At 57.7% G+C, this 16910-nt stretch overlaps 1 protein-coding gene across 1 annotated transcript; it reads left to right on the top strand.

Annotated features, from left to right (window-relative positions):
• Nucleotides 1–404: 404 nt before the first annotated feature.
• On the top strand, nucleotides 405–16559 carry LOC133362774 (calcium-transporting ATPase type 2C member 1-like). Its single transcript, XM_061581723.1, has 19 exons — nucleotides 405–569; nucleotides 801–876; nucleotides 1277–1343; nucleotides 1776–1900; nucleotides 2328–2425; nucleotides 2566–2661; nucleotides 3340–3432; nucleotides 4281–4385; nucleotides 5639–5807; nucleotides 6200–6370; nucleotides 6633–6733; nucleotides 7879–7929; nucleotides 9767–9933; nucleotides 10977–11045; nucleotides 12212–12328; nucleotides 12902–13049; nucleotides 13365–13460; nucleotides 13989–14130; nucleotides 15279–16559. The coding sequence occupies exons 1-19, from the start codon at nucleotides 420–422 to the stop codon at nucleotides 15401–15403; spliced, it is 2166 nt and encodes a 721-aa protein (XP_061437707.1). The 5' UTR covers nucleotides 405–419; the 3' UTR covers nucleotides 15404–16559.
• The last annotated feature ends 351 nt before the right edge of the window (nucleotides 16560–16910 follow it).

Here is a 16910-nt window from a genome sequence, read left to right as displayed (position 1 = left end):
GCGTTACCCTCGACCCCACCTCTCCCGACCATGGCAGTGCTCCGCAGGCTCGACTCGCCAGCAGCGTGCTTCGGCCTGCGAGCGCTTCAGGGTCGCGATGCAGAAATTGTCATCTTGTGCCATTGCGCTTCAAACTCGGTGACCGAGTTCGGTTACCGGTCACTGCTAGCATCCGTTTCGATGCGTGAACCGATCTCGTATCCCGCCCTCCCACCAGACTTCACAGACCCGGACTGACCAGCGTGGTGAAGTATGGTCAAACAATTCCCACGATCGACACAGCGTGGGGACGCTTCCGCCTGATCGGCGGATTGGCAAGAGGCTGTGCTCGCCACCCTGCGATCGGTGACCGCGTGAACGTGGCCGGGATCAGTGTGGGCACTGTACGTCGTGGTCGCGGTGGTGTTGTTTGAGCCGTGATGCGGTCGCGCGGTGAGCCCCGGCGCCTTCCACCCCCGCGTGACCCAGGACGACGCCCCGCGTGCGCTTTGTCTCGGCAGGGAATTGTCATTGGGACCGGCGAGAACTCTGAGTTTGGAGAGGTCTTCAAGATGATGCAAGCTGAGGAGGTGAGGCTCGGCTCGCACCGTACGCGACGCGTGCGCTCCCCGTTTAGACCGGAGGTAGCTCTGCAATATCCGCTTCTGCTGGGCCATTCTGGAACACGGAGGTCGCGGCGCTCTGCCGGAGATGCGAACGGATCATTCAGTTCGTGACGTGACGCGAATAGCGCAATCGCGATCAAATTGAGGACAAATTAACACGTACAAGTCACGTGGTGGTGCTTTCTTGCATTGAAGGCCCCGAAGACCCCGCTGCAGAAGAGCATGGACCGGCTCGGCAAGCAGCTCTCCTTCTACTCCCTGTGCATCATCGGTGAGTGGTGGCTCGCACCAAGCTCCGCGTTGTGCTCCAGCGTCGACAAACACAACGCCGTGACTCTCGCCACACGCAGAGTGCAGTGCGCACGCGCTGTGCGTGTGTGACTGTGTTCGCATGTGCGGATTCGATTTCCGCTCACGGCCACCAACACCAGTGGCGACTATCTGAACCAGTCCTGGCCCTCCCCTCGGTCGACTCAGTCTCGAATGAGTACCCCATGCAGTGGTGTGTTGCTAACATCGCCATTGGGGACACACAGTTGGCCGGGCGCGGTGCTGGCCACCCACCCCCTCTTGTGACGTGCCGGCCTTAATAGGTGGTCGCTAACAGCACTTCCCCCAGCGATATGTTTAGGCTACAGGGAGATCTTTATCTTTCGTGTGCTTGTGCCCAGGTTTGATCATGCTCATCGGGTGGCTGCAAGGCAAGCACATCCTGGACATGTTCACCATCGGCGTCAGGTACGCTCGGTCACGCAATGGCCCCAATTGTGGCCATTGGCCTGATAGTGGTGGTGTGCAGGCGGTGGTGTGCTGGTGGGGGCCTGCTGGCGGTGTTTGTGGCTGGATGTCAAGTGGTGGTGATGTGTGGTCGTGATGGCTTGGAGGTGGGGGTAGTTGGTGGTTTTGCAGGGCAACAGGTGTGGGTTGGTGGGCCGGTGGTGGAAGTTGCTGTGGGGGAGTGCCAATGCAGTATGGCGACCGTGACACTGAGGCTTGTGGTGAAGAGCGCGGTGGTGACACATTGCGCAGCGCTGTGGCGGTGTGCTGGTGATGGATAGGATTGGTACGGCGGTGGAGTCTGCGATGGCACGCTTCTGGGTGAGAGCGTGTCGCGGCGGCACCGGCGCGTGGCCGGCTTTGAGGCGAGCGACGCCGCTTGTTTCGCTGCAGCCTGGCGGTGGCCGCCATCCCCGAGGGCCTCCCGATCGTGGTGACGGTGACGCTGGCGCTCGGGGTCATGCGTATGGCCAAGAAGAGAGCCATCGTCAAGAAGCTGCCCACCGTGGAGACTCTGGGTACGACCTCGACACGCGACCCCGACACTCGACCCCGCACGGTGCCCGCGCTTAAAAATGAAATGCGCGCGATTGCCAAAAATATTGAGCTCCCTTTCTCGGTAAGTGTTTCCAGTTAGCCGACTCGGAGTGCAATAAGAACCTTTGGGAGCGTGCACCGTTGGGGAAGGTGAGACGCGGGATTGGTGGTATTAAAGCGAGCAGCGTGAGTTGGTAACAACGTCCCCGCCGTCTTCCAGGTGGGTGTGGCCCTCGGGAGCACTGCTGCCCTTCTCTCGTTGCGTTCCTGTGGGAGTGTGGCCCCCAACCACAGTGCTGAGCCAGTCCGCTCCCTTGTCCTCGTCTGCCCCATGACCCTGTGCCCCACGTGGCCTCATGTGACCCCGTGTGTGTGTTTGTGTGCCCCCACCCCCTGTGTCCATCGCAGGCTGCTGTACGGTGATTTGCTCGGACAAGACGGGGACGCTGACCAAGAACGAGATGACCGCGACGCACATCTGCACGGCGGATGGGTTGCACGCAGAGGTGACCGATGACCTCTCACCCGAGGGCGACCTTTATGCCGACCCGAGGCTGATCCTGGTGTGATTTGTGCGGCGCTGCGCGGCCACCGCTCTGTGTGGGAGTTGCGTAAGTGCGTGGTTTGCTGCGTTCGCTTGCTGCAGGTGACCGGCGTGGGCTACAACGTGGACGGGGAGGTGCGGGTGGAGGGAGAGATCGTGCACGGCTACTCCCACGCGTCCATCGCCAGCGTCGTCGAGGTGGGGGGGGTCCTCGCCACCTGCAGTGCTGTCCCACGTGTGTCTGTCTCTGTGTCTCTGTGTGTACATGATGTGGCGTGGAGCTGTAGTCCAGCGGTTAGCACGCTGTGCTACGAACCTGGCGACCCGAGTGCGATTCCCGCTCACGTCTAACACCAGTGGCGATTATCTGAACCAGTCCTGGGCCTCTCCTAGGGCAACTCGGCCTCAAATGATTACTTGGAGCAGTGTGTAAACTTCACCACTGGAGAGAAAAATGCAGTTTGGCGGGGCGCTTGACACACCACTTACTAGTTTTTACCGTGCTGGCCTTCATAGGTGCTTTTGCCCCAACAGTCTGTTAAGGCCACAAGGGGTCATTGTTGTGCATTTATTCGCGCGTATACAATTACATCTCGGTTATCCGTGAGTGGATCACTTGGGTTGGGGTAACCGTGCTAGCGCGAGCATCATATCGCCTCCATCCCAGTGGTGTAGCTATCGAGTGTGCAGGCGGTGCAACTGCTCTGAGGCCCAGGTTTTGGGCTAGGAAGAAGGTGGGGGCCGTAATTAATTGCCCGCGCCAGGACCTATGCCAACGCCCCTGTCCCGTTCATGGGGACGGGCTGCCCGCTCGTCCCGAACGAAGTGCGACTGGTGGGCTGATGTTCATAGCCATGTGACCTGAACCGCGTGCAGGCCGGGTGCATCTGCAACGACGCCATCATCCGCAGCGACAAGGCCCTGATGGGGCAGCCCACGGAGGGCGCCCTGCTCGTGCTCGCCATGAAGGTGAGGCCACGGGGGGACGGCAACGGCCGCGTGACGTCCGCGACGTGGCTGTCGAGGGTGGGGGCGGTGCCACCGCACCCGGGCCCAGGAGCCCGAGGAGTCCAGGCCCCGGGTTACAAAGATGGGAGGGGAAAATTGAACGGACGAACCTCAATTAATTTCTGGCACCGGGGCCGACGCCAACCACCTTGCTACCCCACGAGACCCATAGATTGATGTGGAGACCCAAAGGCTAACATGGGGTGGTGCCTCGATTGGGTGCGCGGGACGCCGTGTGGGATGTCGCCGTGCGTGCGTGCGCCCATTGTTCTCCGGTCCCCTTGCCGCATTTAGAAGCCTGTTTGTGGGTGATTCACTGCCGGATTGTTCCCAGAAACGCCGTTCCGTTCCCTGTTTCAGTTTCATTTATTAGGTATAGCCCTGTGAGCCATGCGGCTTTTGACTCGGGTGCAACCTGTTTTGCCGAGGCAGAACGTGGTGGTGATGGTTGGGCACACAGTGACGCATTGATTAAAATAGATTTTTGCGCTCAGGATTGCTTATTTACAATTCATGGAAATTAATGTAACACACTGCTGTTATATCCGAGCTCGTGGAGTAAATGGCATTGTGCAAACAAGACAGCTGCGTTTGACACATTGCAAATGAGACGGCAAAACTGAGACCAAAAATAACCGGTCCTTGAATCCACTCGTGACCACGGATCGTCACAGTTCATCGCATCACATTGCCTAGTGACGGTGACGGTAGCGATTTTGGTGAAAATGACGACGGCGACGATTTTGAAGATGACAACGACGGCGTCGGTGATTGTGCTTCTCGCCCTGTCACGCGATGCCTCCGTAAAGATGGGCCTGGCGGACGTGCGGGGAGACTACATCAGGAGGAGGGAGATCCCCTTCAGCTCCGAGCAGAAGTGGATGGCGGTGAAGTGCGTGCACAGGACAAAGCAGGTAACACCACCGCCCCCCCCACACGGCCACGTGTTGCCCGCCCCCCTCCCGCCGCCCATCCCTGCTCGGGTTTAAAGGCACCGCGCACAGGCGTATTTCAAGGGTCACACATTTTCCTTCACCCCGCACCTCCAATTAGCACCGTTGGCTACGTACGGTGTGAAAGAAGTTCAACGTACATTCATGCACTCGGCAGTGTGCAGCGTTACGGACAAAACTGTGTATCGGATGGGGTTAGCCTCAAGGTAGGTTGGTGTGAGCCGGGTGGCAGTGGTGGCTGCTGCTGCTGCGCGTGGCTGCTGCCTGTGACCCAGCGCGGTGGAGGCAGCAGCAGCAGCGAGGGTTGGTGGATCACCGCCACGGATGTTGTGTGAAACGCCCTTCTACCGGTAGGCGTCGAGGAGGTGCCCGTACCCTGGCGCGCCAGTAGAAGGCAGTACAGCAAAGTGGACGTGTCGCCCTCTGCTTCCACCTGTACGGGGATAGTGTTGCCTCCTCGCGCATGTGGGTTTTCTCCGGGTGCTACGGTTTTCTCCCACGTGTTTAATAAACACAACTCAGCATTCACAGGCTCAAAACATCTTCACATAAGCCCCAATGTGGCAGGAAGGTCTTTAAACAGGGCTCAGTGTGGTTCCCCTGGATAAATGAGTAGATTAACAAGTTAGGCGAGTGCAAGGCTAGGCTACAGGGTTGGAGATAGATGGTGATGAGAGTTAGAGCGAGGGTCAAGTTAGCCTTATGTGAGGATTAAGTAGGCTAAGATGAGAGCCAAGTTCGGCTAGAGTTGAGTTAGCTGAGGGTTAGGGCTAGGCTAGACTTGGTAAGTATGGCACCGTGGTGACGAGATCTTAACTCCCTTACCTCGTATACAGGAGGTTGTGGGTTCAATCCCGACCCTGACACCTGTTGTATATTTGGAGTTTGCATGTTTTCCCTGTGGTCGCGTGGATTTTTCTCCAGATCCTCCGTTTTTTCCCTCCACATTTAGAATGAACATCACGCGTTCAGAGCATTTGGCTGCTATACATTTCCACGTGATAAGCCACTTCTCGTTGAGCTATCGTTTGTGGCCAGGTCGCTTCTGTAAAAAAGCTATGTAGCTTAGTGGGCCTTGCCTGGTAAGATAAAAATAGTTTTGTGTTAAGTGGCGGTGGAAGTTTTACCGGCGGGTGGAGTGGCGCTCCGTGCCATCGGGCACGCTGCTTGTGCAGTGTCGGGGCGCCGTGCCAACGGGCGCGCTGTGTGTGCAGTGCGGTGCGCAGGACAAGGCGGAGGTCTACTTCGTGAAGGGCGCCTTCGAGCGCGTCATCGACATGTGCTGCTCCTTCCGTGGCCAGGGGCACACGCTGCCGCTGTCCGCCCAGCAGCTGGTGCTCTACAAGCAGGAGGAGACCTACATGGGCGCCAGCGGCCTGCGCGGTCAGCCACCTCCCCCCCCCCCCCCCCAACCCCTGCTCCCCCCAATTTCTCGGTTAAACACGTCATGCGTAAATACCGGCCTCGGGCATCATGACGAAGATGAGTGTGACTGCTCTCATCAGCATCATCAGCACAAGCAATGCTGGATGAAGGCCACCTCAAGTCGTCGCTATCCCAAGTGGTCATTGGCAGTGACTGAGAGTGCTTTAGAGTCACGGAGAATACCTGGGGGTTACCAGGAACAACTGGCACTGACCGCTAGTGAATGAGAGTGCGTGTAAGCGACTGCGAGTGACTGCGAGCGACTGTAGGTGTCTCGGAGTTGCCCTTCGGCGTGAGCGGCGGGGCCACGCTGGGGCTGAGCGGGCTTGTGGGGCCGTGTGTCCCTGCAGTGCTGGCCATGGCCTCGGGGCCCGAGCTGGGCCAGCTGACCTTCCTGGGCCTCGTGGGCATCATCGACCCCCCGCGGCCCGGTGTGCGCAAGTCCGTCGCCATCCTCGTCTCCTCGGGCGTCTCCGTCAAAATGGTCACCGGCGACTCCATGGAGACCGCCGTCGCCATAGGTACGGGGGCTACGGGAGGCCGCGACGCCGCGCCGCTCGCGAGGCCGCCCAGAGGCGACCGGTGCCGGCCGGCACAAGCGAACGTACGGCGCGGACAGCGGCGCCGGCGTCCGGGCGCGTGTGTGTCCCATCTTAGGCGCGGTCGCAGTTGGCGGCCGTGCCGTCAACGTGCGCGCGGGTTCCGTTGCGCCGCGGTCCGTTGTGGAGACGGAGGTCCCCTCGTGGCCGTCCCGCTGACCGTAGTTCGTGATTTTCGCGGCAGCCAACCGCCTCGGGCTGTCCTCCAACGGCGGCGGAGCCGCCATCTCCGGGGAGGAGATGGACCTGATGGAGACGACGCAGCTCTCCCAGATCATCCGCAAGGTGAGGACGAGCACGCGTCCCTCCCCCACCCCCCGCCAGACCGACACCCCCACTCCGTTGCTTCCAGAGGGCCACCCTCAAATATTTAGACGACCGATAAAATTATCAACACATGCAACGTGTTACGTGTGGGCGCGCTCAGGCAGGATATGGCGCTGGCTGGGATAACGATAGGGTGGCAGCCGAAGGATAGAACGTCTAGCGTGGAGATGGAGCACTGAAATCGGCTCGTCTGCAGGTGCTACGTGGATTCGTGACGGCTTGGGGAGGTCGTCATCCAACAGTTATATTTTATGGCAAACACTATATTTTAATGTTTCAATAATGAGTATTGTTAACGATAATAATCCTGACACGACAGATGCACGAAATATCATAATTTCTACACAAACGGTTTTGAATTCCCAAATTGAGTGGCTGTCCTTGAGTGCAGTCAATTTGGCCGCTCCAAAATTGACTGCGTGCGCCACTCTCGCCAGCCATGCGTCGCCCCTCTCTCTCTCTCGATGTGCGACAACGTCCAGCGTGTCCGGGTTTCCCACGGCCTCTCTGTCGCACGCTACCGCAGAACTCGGCCCCACGTGCTCTTCCTCACGTGGTGGAGCTGTTGAGGGTTTATCGGTTAAAGGTGTCGCGGTGTGTCTCTTGCGTAACACGTTTAGCCTGTTGTCTCTCCACTGGTGGATGAAAAGATCTCCACGCCGCGTCGGCTCTGGGGGTTGCCCAAGCATGCTCTGGTGCCCGGGACCGGGCGGGTCGCACTTGGCTTGCCACTGATGTTAGCCGTGAATCGGAGCTTCGGTGCCGCCGTCCCTGACGTTAGGGGTGTCAGGGCGTATCAATTCATCGGTGAATATCGAATCTTAATCTCACGACGATGGCGATCGGGAGTTGAGTGCTTAAACACAAGGACACCAGCCATGATAAGTATAGGATGACCCGCAACTTTCAGATAAAAACCAGCACACAAAGGACGTAACTGGAATATGCAAATGCATATTGCTCTGACGGCTACCTGTCAGCATCCATACCGGTACTCAGTACTTCCGAGGAAAAACGCGTGTCGCAAGGCGTTACAGAATCCATGCGCGTGCGTGATTTTTCTTCCTTGATTGTGAATTGCGTTCGCCTTTGTTGTGCTGCAGGTGTCCGTGTTCTACCGAGCTAGTCCCAGGCACAAGCTCAAGATCGTAAAGGTAAATTCAGCCTACACCCTGTGCCATGGGCCCAGTCACGAGTCCCCTGTGCTCAGTACTCAGTGCCCAGTGCCCAGATGTTCCTTGTTGCAATCGCAGCTCCTGGTGGCAGCGGCTCCTGGGCCGCCGGCTGTCCGTTAGCCGCGTCTCCCGTCCCACGCTGGTTGCTTCGTTGCACGTCGCTGGACGTGCCTGGCGCACGGCTCACGGCGGCTCGGTGTTCCGCTCTGCTCGTTACCCGCTGCCCCTACGTATTTTAACGTGCCCTCGTTTCTCATTACGAAGCCTAAGCGTCGCATCGCACCGGGCCAATTATACATCATTGTTCGTGGATGCTGTTTGCTTGGACCCCGACTCTGCAGACGGCGTTTTGTTGCCAAAACGTTTTGCATTTTTCCCCCCGCGGGGCGAGCGCAGCGGCACAGAGATCTCGGGGCCGGCGGCGCCAGGTGAGAGGGTTTCCGTCTGATGGGAATGCCTCGCCGCTTGCCCCGCGCCTCATTAAAGGGACGCGCGACCCGAGAAACAAACAGCGCTAACCCCGCACGCGACGCGTCCGTGCCGCGCGCGTCGGCCTGTCGGGCGAGCGGCTTTTGAAGCTCCGTTAATGAGGCAGCGGAGTTGTAAGTGACGTGCGAGCTCGTCGTTCACGGCCCGTGGCGCCGCGACCGCCGAGGAGGCGTTTGGAATGCTCGCGCCGTCATGCCGCCGGCGCTGGCTGTGACGGAGCGCCCGGCGCTGGCTGTGACGGAGCGCCCGGCGCTGGCTGTGACGGAGCGCCCGGCGCTGGCTGTGACGGAGTCCCCGGCCGCGGCGTGAGCGTCGTGCTGTCACTGTCACGGCTTCAGACGTCCGTTGGACAGACGGGGACGCGCGGTGCGGTTCCGACACGTACCATGTGTTGATGATGCACCGATCATCGCCTGAACTTGACGTGGTGATTTTCCACGGCCAATGTTAAGGTGCGGGGGGGAGGGTCTTAGGACGCAAATTAGAACACATCATTCCTTGGCCGAACTAAAAAAAAATCAACGGCTGAAACTGCTTCTTACGTTCGCAATGCGGGCATTGGATTGTGGGTATTAATCTGTCATTTATCGTTTATACAAATGATAAGCTCGCATTACGAACAAGACGGAGCGGATGAATAACGATATAAACGAGTCGGTGAGCACGAGACTCGGATGGCGACCCCCAGATGGCGATGTCCCACAGAATCTCTGTGTCACGGGGCCTCGTGAGCAATCTCTACGGACGCAGCTGCGTCCCCGCCTGGGTGCGTGCGTGGATCGCGATTGTTTCCCTGGCGATGATTACTCCGCAAAAATACTCGGCACTGTAGGAGTGGCCTGGGCCACTCCCGTGCGCGGCCAAACTCGCTGCTCCATCTCCACGGTCTCGCACGGCAAACGTCGCGGAGTAAGCGAACAGTGCGTACGAGACGGGATGACATCGGGGGGAAATATTAAAACATTTTATGAAACACGCGCAGCAGGTGGGGACCCTGCCGCAGTGTAACAGTCGGCACTCTGCGCTTGCAGAATGTCGCCGATTCGATCCTCCGGCGAGGACGTTGACCTAGCGGGGAAGGTTTATGAAATCTGCCCGCCGACCCGCAACTGTCGGCCCATCAGTGTGTGCATGGGCGCTGGGCAAAGGGGATCGGCAGGTCACGTGCGGTGGGGCAAAGTGTGGGTATTTTTCCGAGAAGTCTGACTAGTGTGGGAGTGTCGGGGGAAGGGGTGGCGAGCCCCTTTACCGTCGCGCGGTGACGACGCGGGCGGCGAACGTTCGGCCGACTGACGGGCGTGCCGCTCTCCTCGCCGGGGCCCCGCAGGCGCTGCAGAAGAACGGGGAGGTGGTGGGGATGACGGGCGACGGTGTGAACGACGCCGTGGCGCTCAGGGCCGCGGACATCGGCGTGGCGATGGGACGCAGTGGCACGGACGTGTGCAAGGAGGCGGCCGACATGATCCTCGTCGACGACGACTTCTACACCATCATGTGAGCGCTCGCTGTCTCCGTCCGTCTGTTTCCGTCTCCCTGTCCTCGCATGCGTCCCTGTCTGCTGTCTCCCTGTCTCCCTGTCTCCCTGTCTCCCTGTCTCTAGCCACCTTGTGCAAGCTTCTCTGTCTTTTTGTATCTGAGCCCTTGTCTGTGTGTGACTTTCCCAGTCTGTGCTCCCATCTCAGTCTGTCTCCCTGTCTGAGTCTGCTTTCCTATCACAATCTAGTTCCTGTCTCTGTCTAAGCTGTCTGTCTCCGCGTGTGAGTGTCTGTCTCCCTCTATCCGAGTTATTGACAGTGTGTGTCTTTGTCTCCATTTGCTTTTCTCTGTTGTTGTCTCCGTGTCTCAGTCCGTCTCCTTGTCCCGTAGTCTTTCTGTTTGTCTGCCTCGATCTGTCTCTTGTCCGTCGCGGTCCGAATCCCCGTTTGTCGTCTCCCAGTCTCTGCGCATTGCTGTCTCAGTCCAGGTGCGTGCGCGGTTCAGTCCGTGTCTGTGTCTCAATAACAACACCAATTTAAATGTTATACAGCAGCTAAATATAACCGCCATCCCAAGGGGCTTCGCAGAAGTGATGACCTAGGGGAGCTGGGGGTGCAGGGTTCAGTGCAAGGAACCGGCTGGGAGAGAGAGCAACACGGCGGCCCAGCGACAATAACAGTGACGTCAGCAGTGACGACAGCAGTGACGACAGCAGTGACAACAGCAACGACGATGAGCCCCATGGACAGCCGGGGCAGCCAGGGTAGCACCGATGAGTGGCAGGGCCCAGGGCTCTGTCTGTGTGTCCTGGTGTCCCCTATCTTATAGCTGTGTGCACGTGTGTCCCTGGGTCAGTCCTAGTCTCTATGTACGTTGAACTTCTTTCGCACCATACGTAGCCAACCGTGCTAATCAGAGGTGCGGGGGAAGGACAACTAAATTGTGCACCCCTCGGCGTGCGTGCGTGTGCACGTGTCTGTGTCCGTGTCTCAGTGTGTTTGTCTGTCTGTCTTACCCGGTGCGTATGACGTTGGTCTCTGCGCCGTGCGCTTGCCCTGCAGGTCCGCCATCGAGGAAGGGAAGGGCATCTTCTACAACATCAAGAACTTTGTGAGATTTCAGCTGAGCACGTGAGTCATGTTTGTTTGTTTCTCAGCGGACACGGGACGCATCTGCAGACGGAACGCACTGTTAGAGGGTGGTCATAATTCAACGAGATAAATGCCCTAATTACGCGAACACGAATTACATTTTCTGCTGGTTCCCGCACAGCTAATGACTGATGAGTCTGTTTCGAGACGTCCGTGGCCAAAACATCGCGATCCATCAGCTCATCTTGCATTCTTTATCTGCGCTTCATTAAAATAACAGAGTACCTTGACAACCTCCAATCTCGCGCAAGCGCTTGCAAATCGTGCACGTTGCAACTTAATCGCGTGGAACAGCAAGTCGCAAAACTCCTCGAGCTAAAAATACAAAACGTGCGAAATGGAAAGCGCCACCGTTGTCGTTGTTGTTGTTGTGGATCGCGGCGTTTGACATCGCCGGGGTTGGACGTACGTCGAGCGCTTTAAAGTCGTGTAATTTATTTTGCGCGGCCTCGTTTGCGGGATGACCTCTCCGCGCCCGCCCGCCCGCCCGTCCTCCGAGGCGCCGCTCCAACTTCATAAATAAGTGCCGCTCGCCGCGGCCGCCCCGATCGTCACGTCGACGAGGGCAGGGGTCGCGCGTGATGCCGGGATAATTGGGTGCGGTAATCGACTCTGAGCAGGTGGCGCAGCCCACGCAGGGCCGACCCCGGCGCCACGCGCGCTGCGCCCGTCGCTGGAGGGGAAAGCGTGTTTAAGGAACGAGGGAAAAAAATCCTCTCTCTTTGTTTTGCGCCGCTCGGTTTAATGAGGGCGGTTTTGCCCGGCTGGGCGTCTCGTTTTATCCGTCATCTTTACCGACGGCTAAACACGGCAGAGGTCGCCGCCGTCGTCATCGTCAGCCGTGATCGGTCCGCTGTTGGATGAAGGCCTCTTAAAGCCGTCACCGTCTCGCCACGATCCTGCACTGTGACGCTGCGACCAGCACCTGCGCACGAGCTGATCTCATTGCTCCGTCTCTGCAGTCGATGTGCTCTCCGTTAAATTATCTCAAGTGCAGGTGCAAGAGGGATTGAGACTTGACAAGCGATGAATAGCAGTGGATAGTTGTTGGCCGACTAGCTATGACGACGATGTTGACGATGTTGACGATGTTGACGATGTTAATGGTGACGGTGACGATGCTGACGGTGAGCCGTGCTTTGCAGGAGCATCGCCGCCCTGACTCTAATCACCCTGGCGACGCTCATGAACTTCCCCAACCCGCTCAACGCCATGCAGATCCTGTGGATCAACATCATCATGGACGGGCCGCCCGCCCAGAGGTACCTGCCCGTTCGCTCGCGTCGCGGCGTCGCCGGCGAGCGAGACTCTGGCCGCGCGTCACGACCGGGCCGATCCCTGCCGGACTCTTGCTTTTAACGCCCGCAGTGACGTGGGCACATTGACCGTGGAGCCCGCGTACACCGGTGTGTTTTTGGGGGGAGCTTTTAGACGCCACATAAGTTCGCGTCGCGTAATTGTATCGGCTCACAAAGATTTCCATGGAGAACAGTAAACTCGTGTTGAGACGCATGGACTTGCATATAAACAACATTGAGACTCGTAGAAACAAACACAAAACACACTGACACACAACGTGAAACACTTGCATTGCCAGCACCGCGTCGACTCGGTGTACATGTGATCACTACGTGCCGTGACCCTCGCAGCTAAGACGAAGGTGGGGGGGGGGGTTGGTGTGGCGGCTGAAGGGGCGGGGGACCGCCGTACCAACATGGTTGAGCATTACTGCACTCTACGACTCCACATTGTGTTGTAATTGTATGCTGGTATTGTGTATTTGTATTGTGTAATTGTATTGTGTAACGAGCGTGTATTTGTTGTTGCCGATGCAGTCTGGGCGTAGAGCCTGTCGACAAGGACGTGATCCGGCAGCCTCCGAGAAACGTCAAGGACAGCATCCTCACCCGCAGCCTCATCTCCAAGATCCTCATCTCCGCCATCATCATCGTCTCGGGAACCCTCTTCGTGTTTTGGAGGGAGGTGAGGGCTGCCCGCGGAAGTCTACGGAGGCGCGAGCGCGTTTCCTTCCGGTCCCCATCCATCTGCGTGCGCGACGCTGGCGCCGCGGTCGCAGTGCCGCGGTTTACGATCGTTGCACGCGGGGAGCAGGGTGCCACGCACCCGTGGCGTCTCCCATAAATCACGTCGCTCCCTCCCAGACCACGCTCCGCTCGTAATCAAAATTAACCGTCGTTAATAACGGCGCGCGCGTAAATTGATGACCGCGTTGGCAACGGTGCGCCCCCGCCGCTCGGAAGGTAACGCCGCCGCTCCTCTCACCCTGCGCGGATGCAGCTTCAGGACAACATGATCACGCCCCGGGACACCACCATGACCTTCACCTGCTTCGTCTTCTTCGACATGTTCAACGCCCTGAGCTCGCGTTCGCAGGTTACCCAGCGCGGGCCCCCCGCGCACACACACGGGGGCTGCGCATTAACCGCGCTTGCCAAAAAGATAATCGGTGAAATGTTTTTACGCGCGAGCTGGTTTCATTACCGGCTGCTCTTTACTCATCGAGGGTCAATGACTGCACAAACACTTTTTAAGAGGCAATCAACACGGCCACGCTTGCTGCGTGAGGACGCATCGTCGTGTGTTGGCAGTTTCTCTCGCATTATGTCCGCACAGATGGCCGCACAATCAGCTTAATAAGTCACTTATGTCATCCCTTTAATTTTCCTTCTCAATAAAATCCCACTACTTTCTGGACAGTGAGAATTTGTGGGAAATCTTCTTTGATTTACGGAGGATTGTGAGAATATAGGGGCCAGGTTTTGAATTCCTCACTGAATATTTTCTCAGTGAGGCAAGATTGGTGTAGGTGGCACGAGAGAAATAGAGAGAGGGGTGGGGTATGGTGGGTGCGGTGTGCCGGCGAGCGGCGGCTCTTGACGCGACCGTCCGTGCCGCCCGCAGACCAAGTCGGTGTTCGAGAGCGGCTTCTTCAGCAACCGCATGTTCTGCTACGCGGTCGGGGGCAGCATCATGGGGCAGATGGCCGTCATCTACTTCCCGCCCCTGCAGCAGGTGTTCCAGACGGAGAACCTCAGCGCAGTGGGTAAGAGGAGAGCGTGGCGGTGCCACCGCCGTGCCTGCCGCCCCCATCCCCTACCGCCCGCCCTGGTGGCATGTCTGTTTGTCATCGTAGCGGGTGTGTGTAGCTATGTGATGGTGTGTGTGGGTGTCAGTGTGTTGGTGTGTGTCATTGTGAGTCTTTGTGTCGGTGTGTTGGTGGCGTGTCTGGTCGCGTGTGTGTGTGCGATGACATGCCTGCGCTGTGCGTATCTGACTGTGTGTACGTGTTGGCAATGTGTCAGCATGGTTGTGTGTGTGCCCGTGTGTCGTTATGTATGTTGGTGGCGTGCCAGGCTGTGGCGTGCGTGCGTTTGACGACGTGTGCATCTGTGTGAGGATCAGAGGTGCAAAAGGGGCAGTTGCTTTCTGCCCACCCCCTCCACCACGACGTGTCTCAGCAGCAGCCGTCATTTCTTCTGAACCAGTTTTGAAAAGAGAGTTTGGAAAACATATTTCCAACTTAGCCCTCTTGGCAGCAGAACAATTTGCCCCTCCGAAGTGCTTAGCCGAGTGTTCCACCCGCATGTCGCCTGCCATCGTTGTTGAAAGAAAATCTCGGTAATTTTAATAATTTATCTCCGCCGCCCGTGGCGTCCCTGCGGCTTAGCAGAAAGCAGCATAGATGAAACCTCTCCCCTCCGCTTGACTCGCGGGGAGGGGCGCTACGTGGCGTTACGGTTTCAGAGACTTGCGTACTTTTAATCAGCTTGCCATGCTTGCGGTATTTTAACATTTTGATATTTGAGATGACAGCTCATCCTCGCATTGCCGCAAGCAGCGCTATCCCGGGCTGGTAGTGGCGGCAGCAGATCAACGTGCGCTCATCTGGCTGTAAATAAGAGCCACACTGTTCATTACTCCCAGGACCAGTTGTCTATCGCATCCCTTTTTACGAAAGAGTGGTAGTCCCATTGGTACCTGCCTGAGTTCTAGACAAATTAAATCAATAATTCGTTCGTTTATTGTTTGCGCGTGCGTATGTGTAACTGTGTATGCGCGCATGCACATGCGTATGTGATTGTGTGCATGCCGACCTTTCCAGGTGCTCGCTATCGGCACTTGCCCCAACGGTGCGTTAATGCTACACGGGAGATCTTTGTCTTTGTGCGCTCGTGTTGACACTGCCGCCAGATCTGCTCTTCCTGCTGGGGCTGACGTCGACCGTGTGGATCGCGTCGGAGGTGATGAAGGCGGTGGAGCGGAGGAGGTTGTTCTCCCGCAAGCACGACGGGGGGGGATCCTTCCTTGAAGTGTGATCCCAGCCGGCGGGGTGGAGGGAGGTGGGGGGAAAGTGGGGGGGGGGGGGTGGAGGGGGGCGGTGGTGGGGAGGCCGCGCGCCGGTGCCGAAGACAAAAACCTCGCCGTGGACGACGAGGGCCGTGCGGCGACCTTGGCCGGTTTTGAAACAGATTTTACTTTTATAATGCTCTTATTTTTTCTCCTTTCCCCGCAGTTTTCTCAAAGGGACAATGCTATTACGTTTTATTGCCTTTTCAAGTGGTGATGCTTTCGCACGCGCGGCAGTATTTGTTTGGACGGTCCTTGCACTTGGTTTGGCTTGCTGGCATCATCATCGCGTCGTGTGGAACGCTCCTCTCAGACGTGCGCACTCGGTGTTTCTTGCCGTCGTCGGTTTTTGTTGTCGCGTGCGTATGCGTGCGTATGCGTGCATATGCGTGTGTATGCGTGCGGAGGCCTCTGTTTTGCGGCCTCGCGTTTATTTTTATTTTCAATCCCACCGCGTCGCTCTCAAAATAGCCTCCGCCTCGTCCGCCGCAGTCCGGTCGACGTGGCGGAAGTGGCAACGCTGGCGGTGACCGATCGTTCACCTCCTGTCCACCTCTTTCCCGCACGGCGACCTCGGCCGTCTCGTCATCGAGGGCCCAGAGCTCCGGAGCCGAAGGCCGCGGGGCGGCGAGCGGCGGACACGGCGCTCACGGGCCGAGGGTCATCGTCGCGCTGCACGCTCGCAATCCTGAGAGCAGCTTCCAAAGCGGGGACAACCACTTCTGTTGTTTATTACGCCGTCGCTGGCCGCGTTCCGTTGACTTCACCGTTGTATTTATTTCACCGCCCCCTCCGGAGGAAACGCACCCTCCTGATCAAGCGTGCGTATTTACGTCGCCAAAGCAATGATGCGAGTCTGTGCCGTTGTCAAACCGATTAAGTGGCACGGTGTTGTTACATCTCGTGTTCGTTGTTAGTGTGTGTGTGCGCGTGCGTGCGTGAGTGGGACTGTGTTGTGGCATGCTCGATGTGCAAACCGCTGAACCGTGCGGCCCTGCTCCCGTCGTGGAGCGGAGACGTTGGGCCGTGCGTGCGTCGGGCATCGTTTGCCGCGGTCGTGAGCGGACACGCGAAATCAAAAACTGCTCTTGAAGATAATTCAAAATAAATGCAGCTCACGCCTTGCATCGCTCCGGAGGGTTCTTTCAAGCAATGTCGCTCGCAGTAGGAAGTGCTGCTGTCGTCTGTTTCACCGTATTCCCTGTAGGAGGTCCGCTTTGTAACGCGTAGATGGCGGCGGTATTACCCTGCGGTATTTGACTGTGTTTTGCTCACCCTTATCCATTCACATTTGGCAGTTTTTAATACCTGTAATTATAGTTGTATCATAGTGAGGAATTTCAGGGTAATGTATTTTCTGATAATTAAAATTATTTGATCCAAGAACGTGCCACGTCCTGCGTTTAATTTCACTTGGGGATCTTGTCGCCGTTGCCGGTCATTCTCTCTCTGCTGCCGGATGAAGGCTTGTACGCT

This window comes from Lethenteron reissneri, unplaced genomic scaffold, assembly GCF_015708825.2.
Source record: "Lethenteron reissneri isolate LAM-NWPU_2019-01 unplaced genomic scaffold, ASM1570882v1 scaffold_1612, whole genome shotgun sequence".
NCBI lineage: Eukaryota > Metazoa > Chordata > Hyperoartia > Petromyzontiformes > Petromyzontidae > Lethenteron > Lethenteron reissneri.
This window is presented reverse-complemented; position numbering and strand designations above follow the sequence as displayed.

Coding starts and splice junctions, on each gene's coding strand:
- LOC133362774 (XM_061581723.1), top strand. CDS start 420: ATGCGGTCGCGCGGTGAGCCCCGGCGCCTTCCACCCCCGCGTGACCCA. Junction 3,433..4,280: donor TGCTCGTGCTCGCCATGAAG/GTGAGGCCACGG, acceptor GCCTCCGTAAAG/ATGGGCCTGGCGGACGTGCG. Junction 5,808..6,199: donor GGGCGCCAGCGGCCTGCGCG/GTCAGCCACCTC, acceptor GTGTCCCTGCAG/TGCTGGCCATGGCCTCGGGG.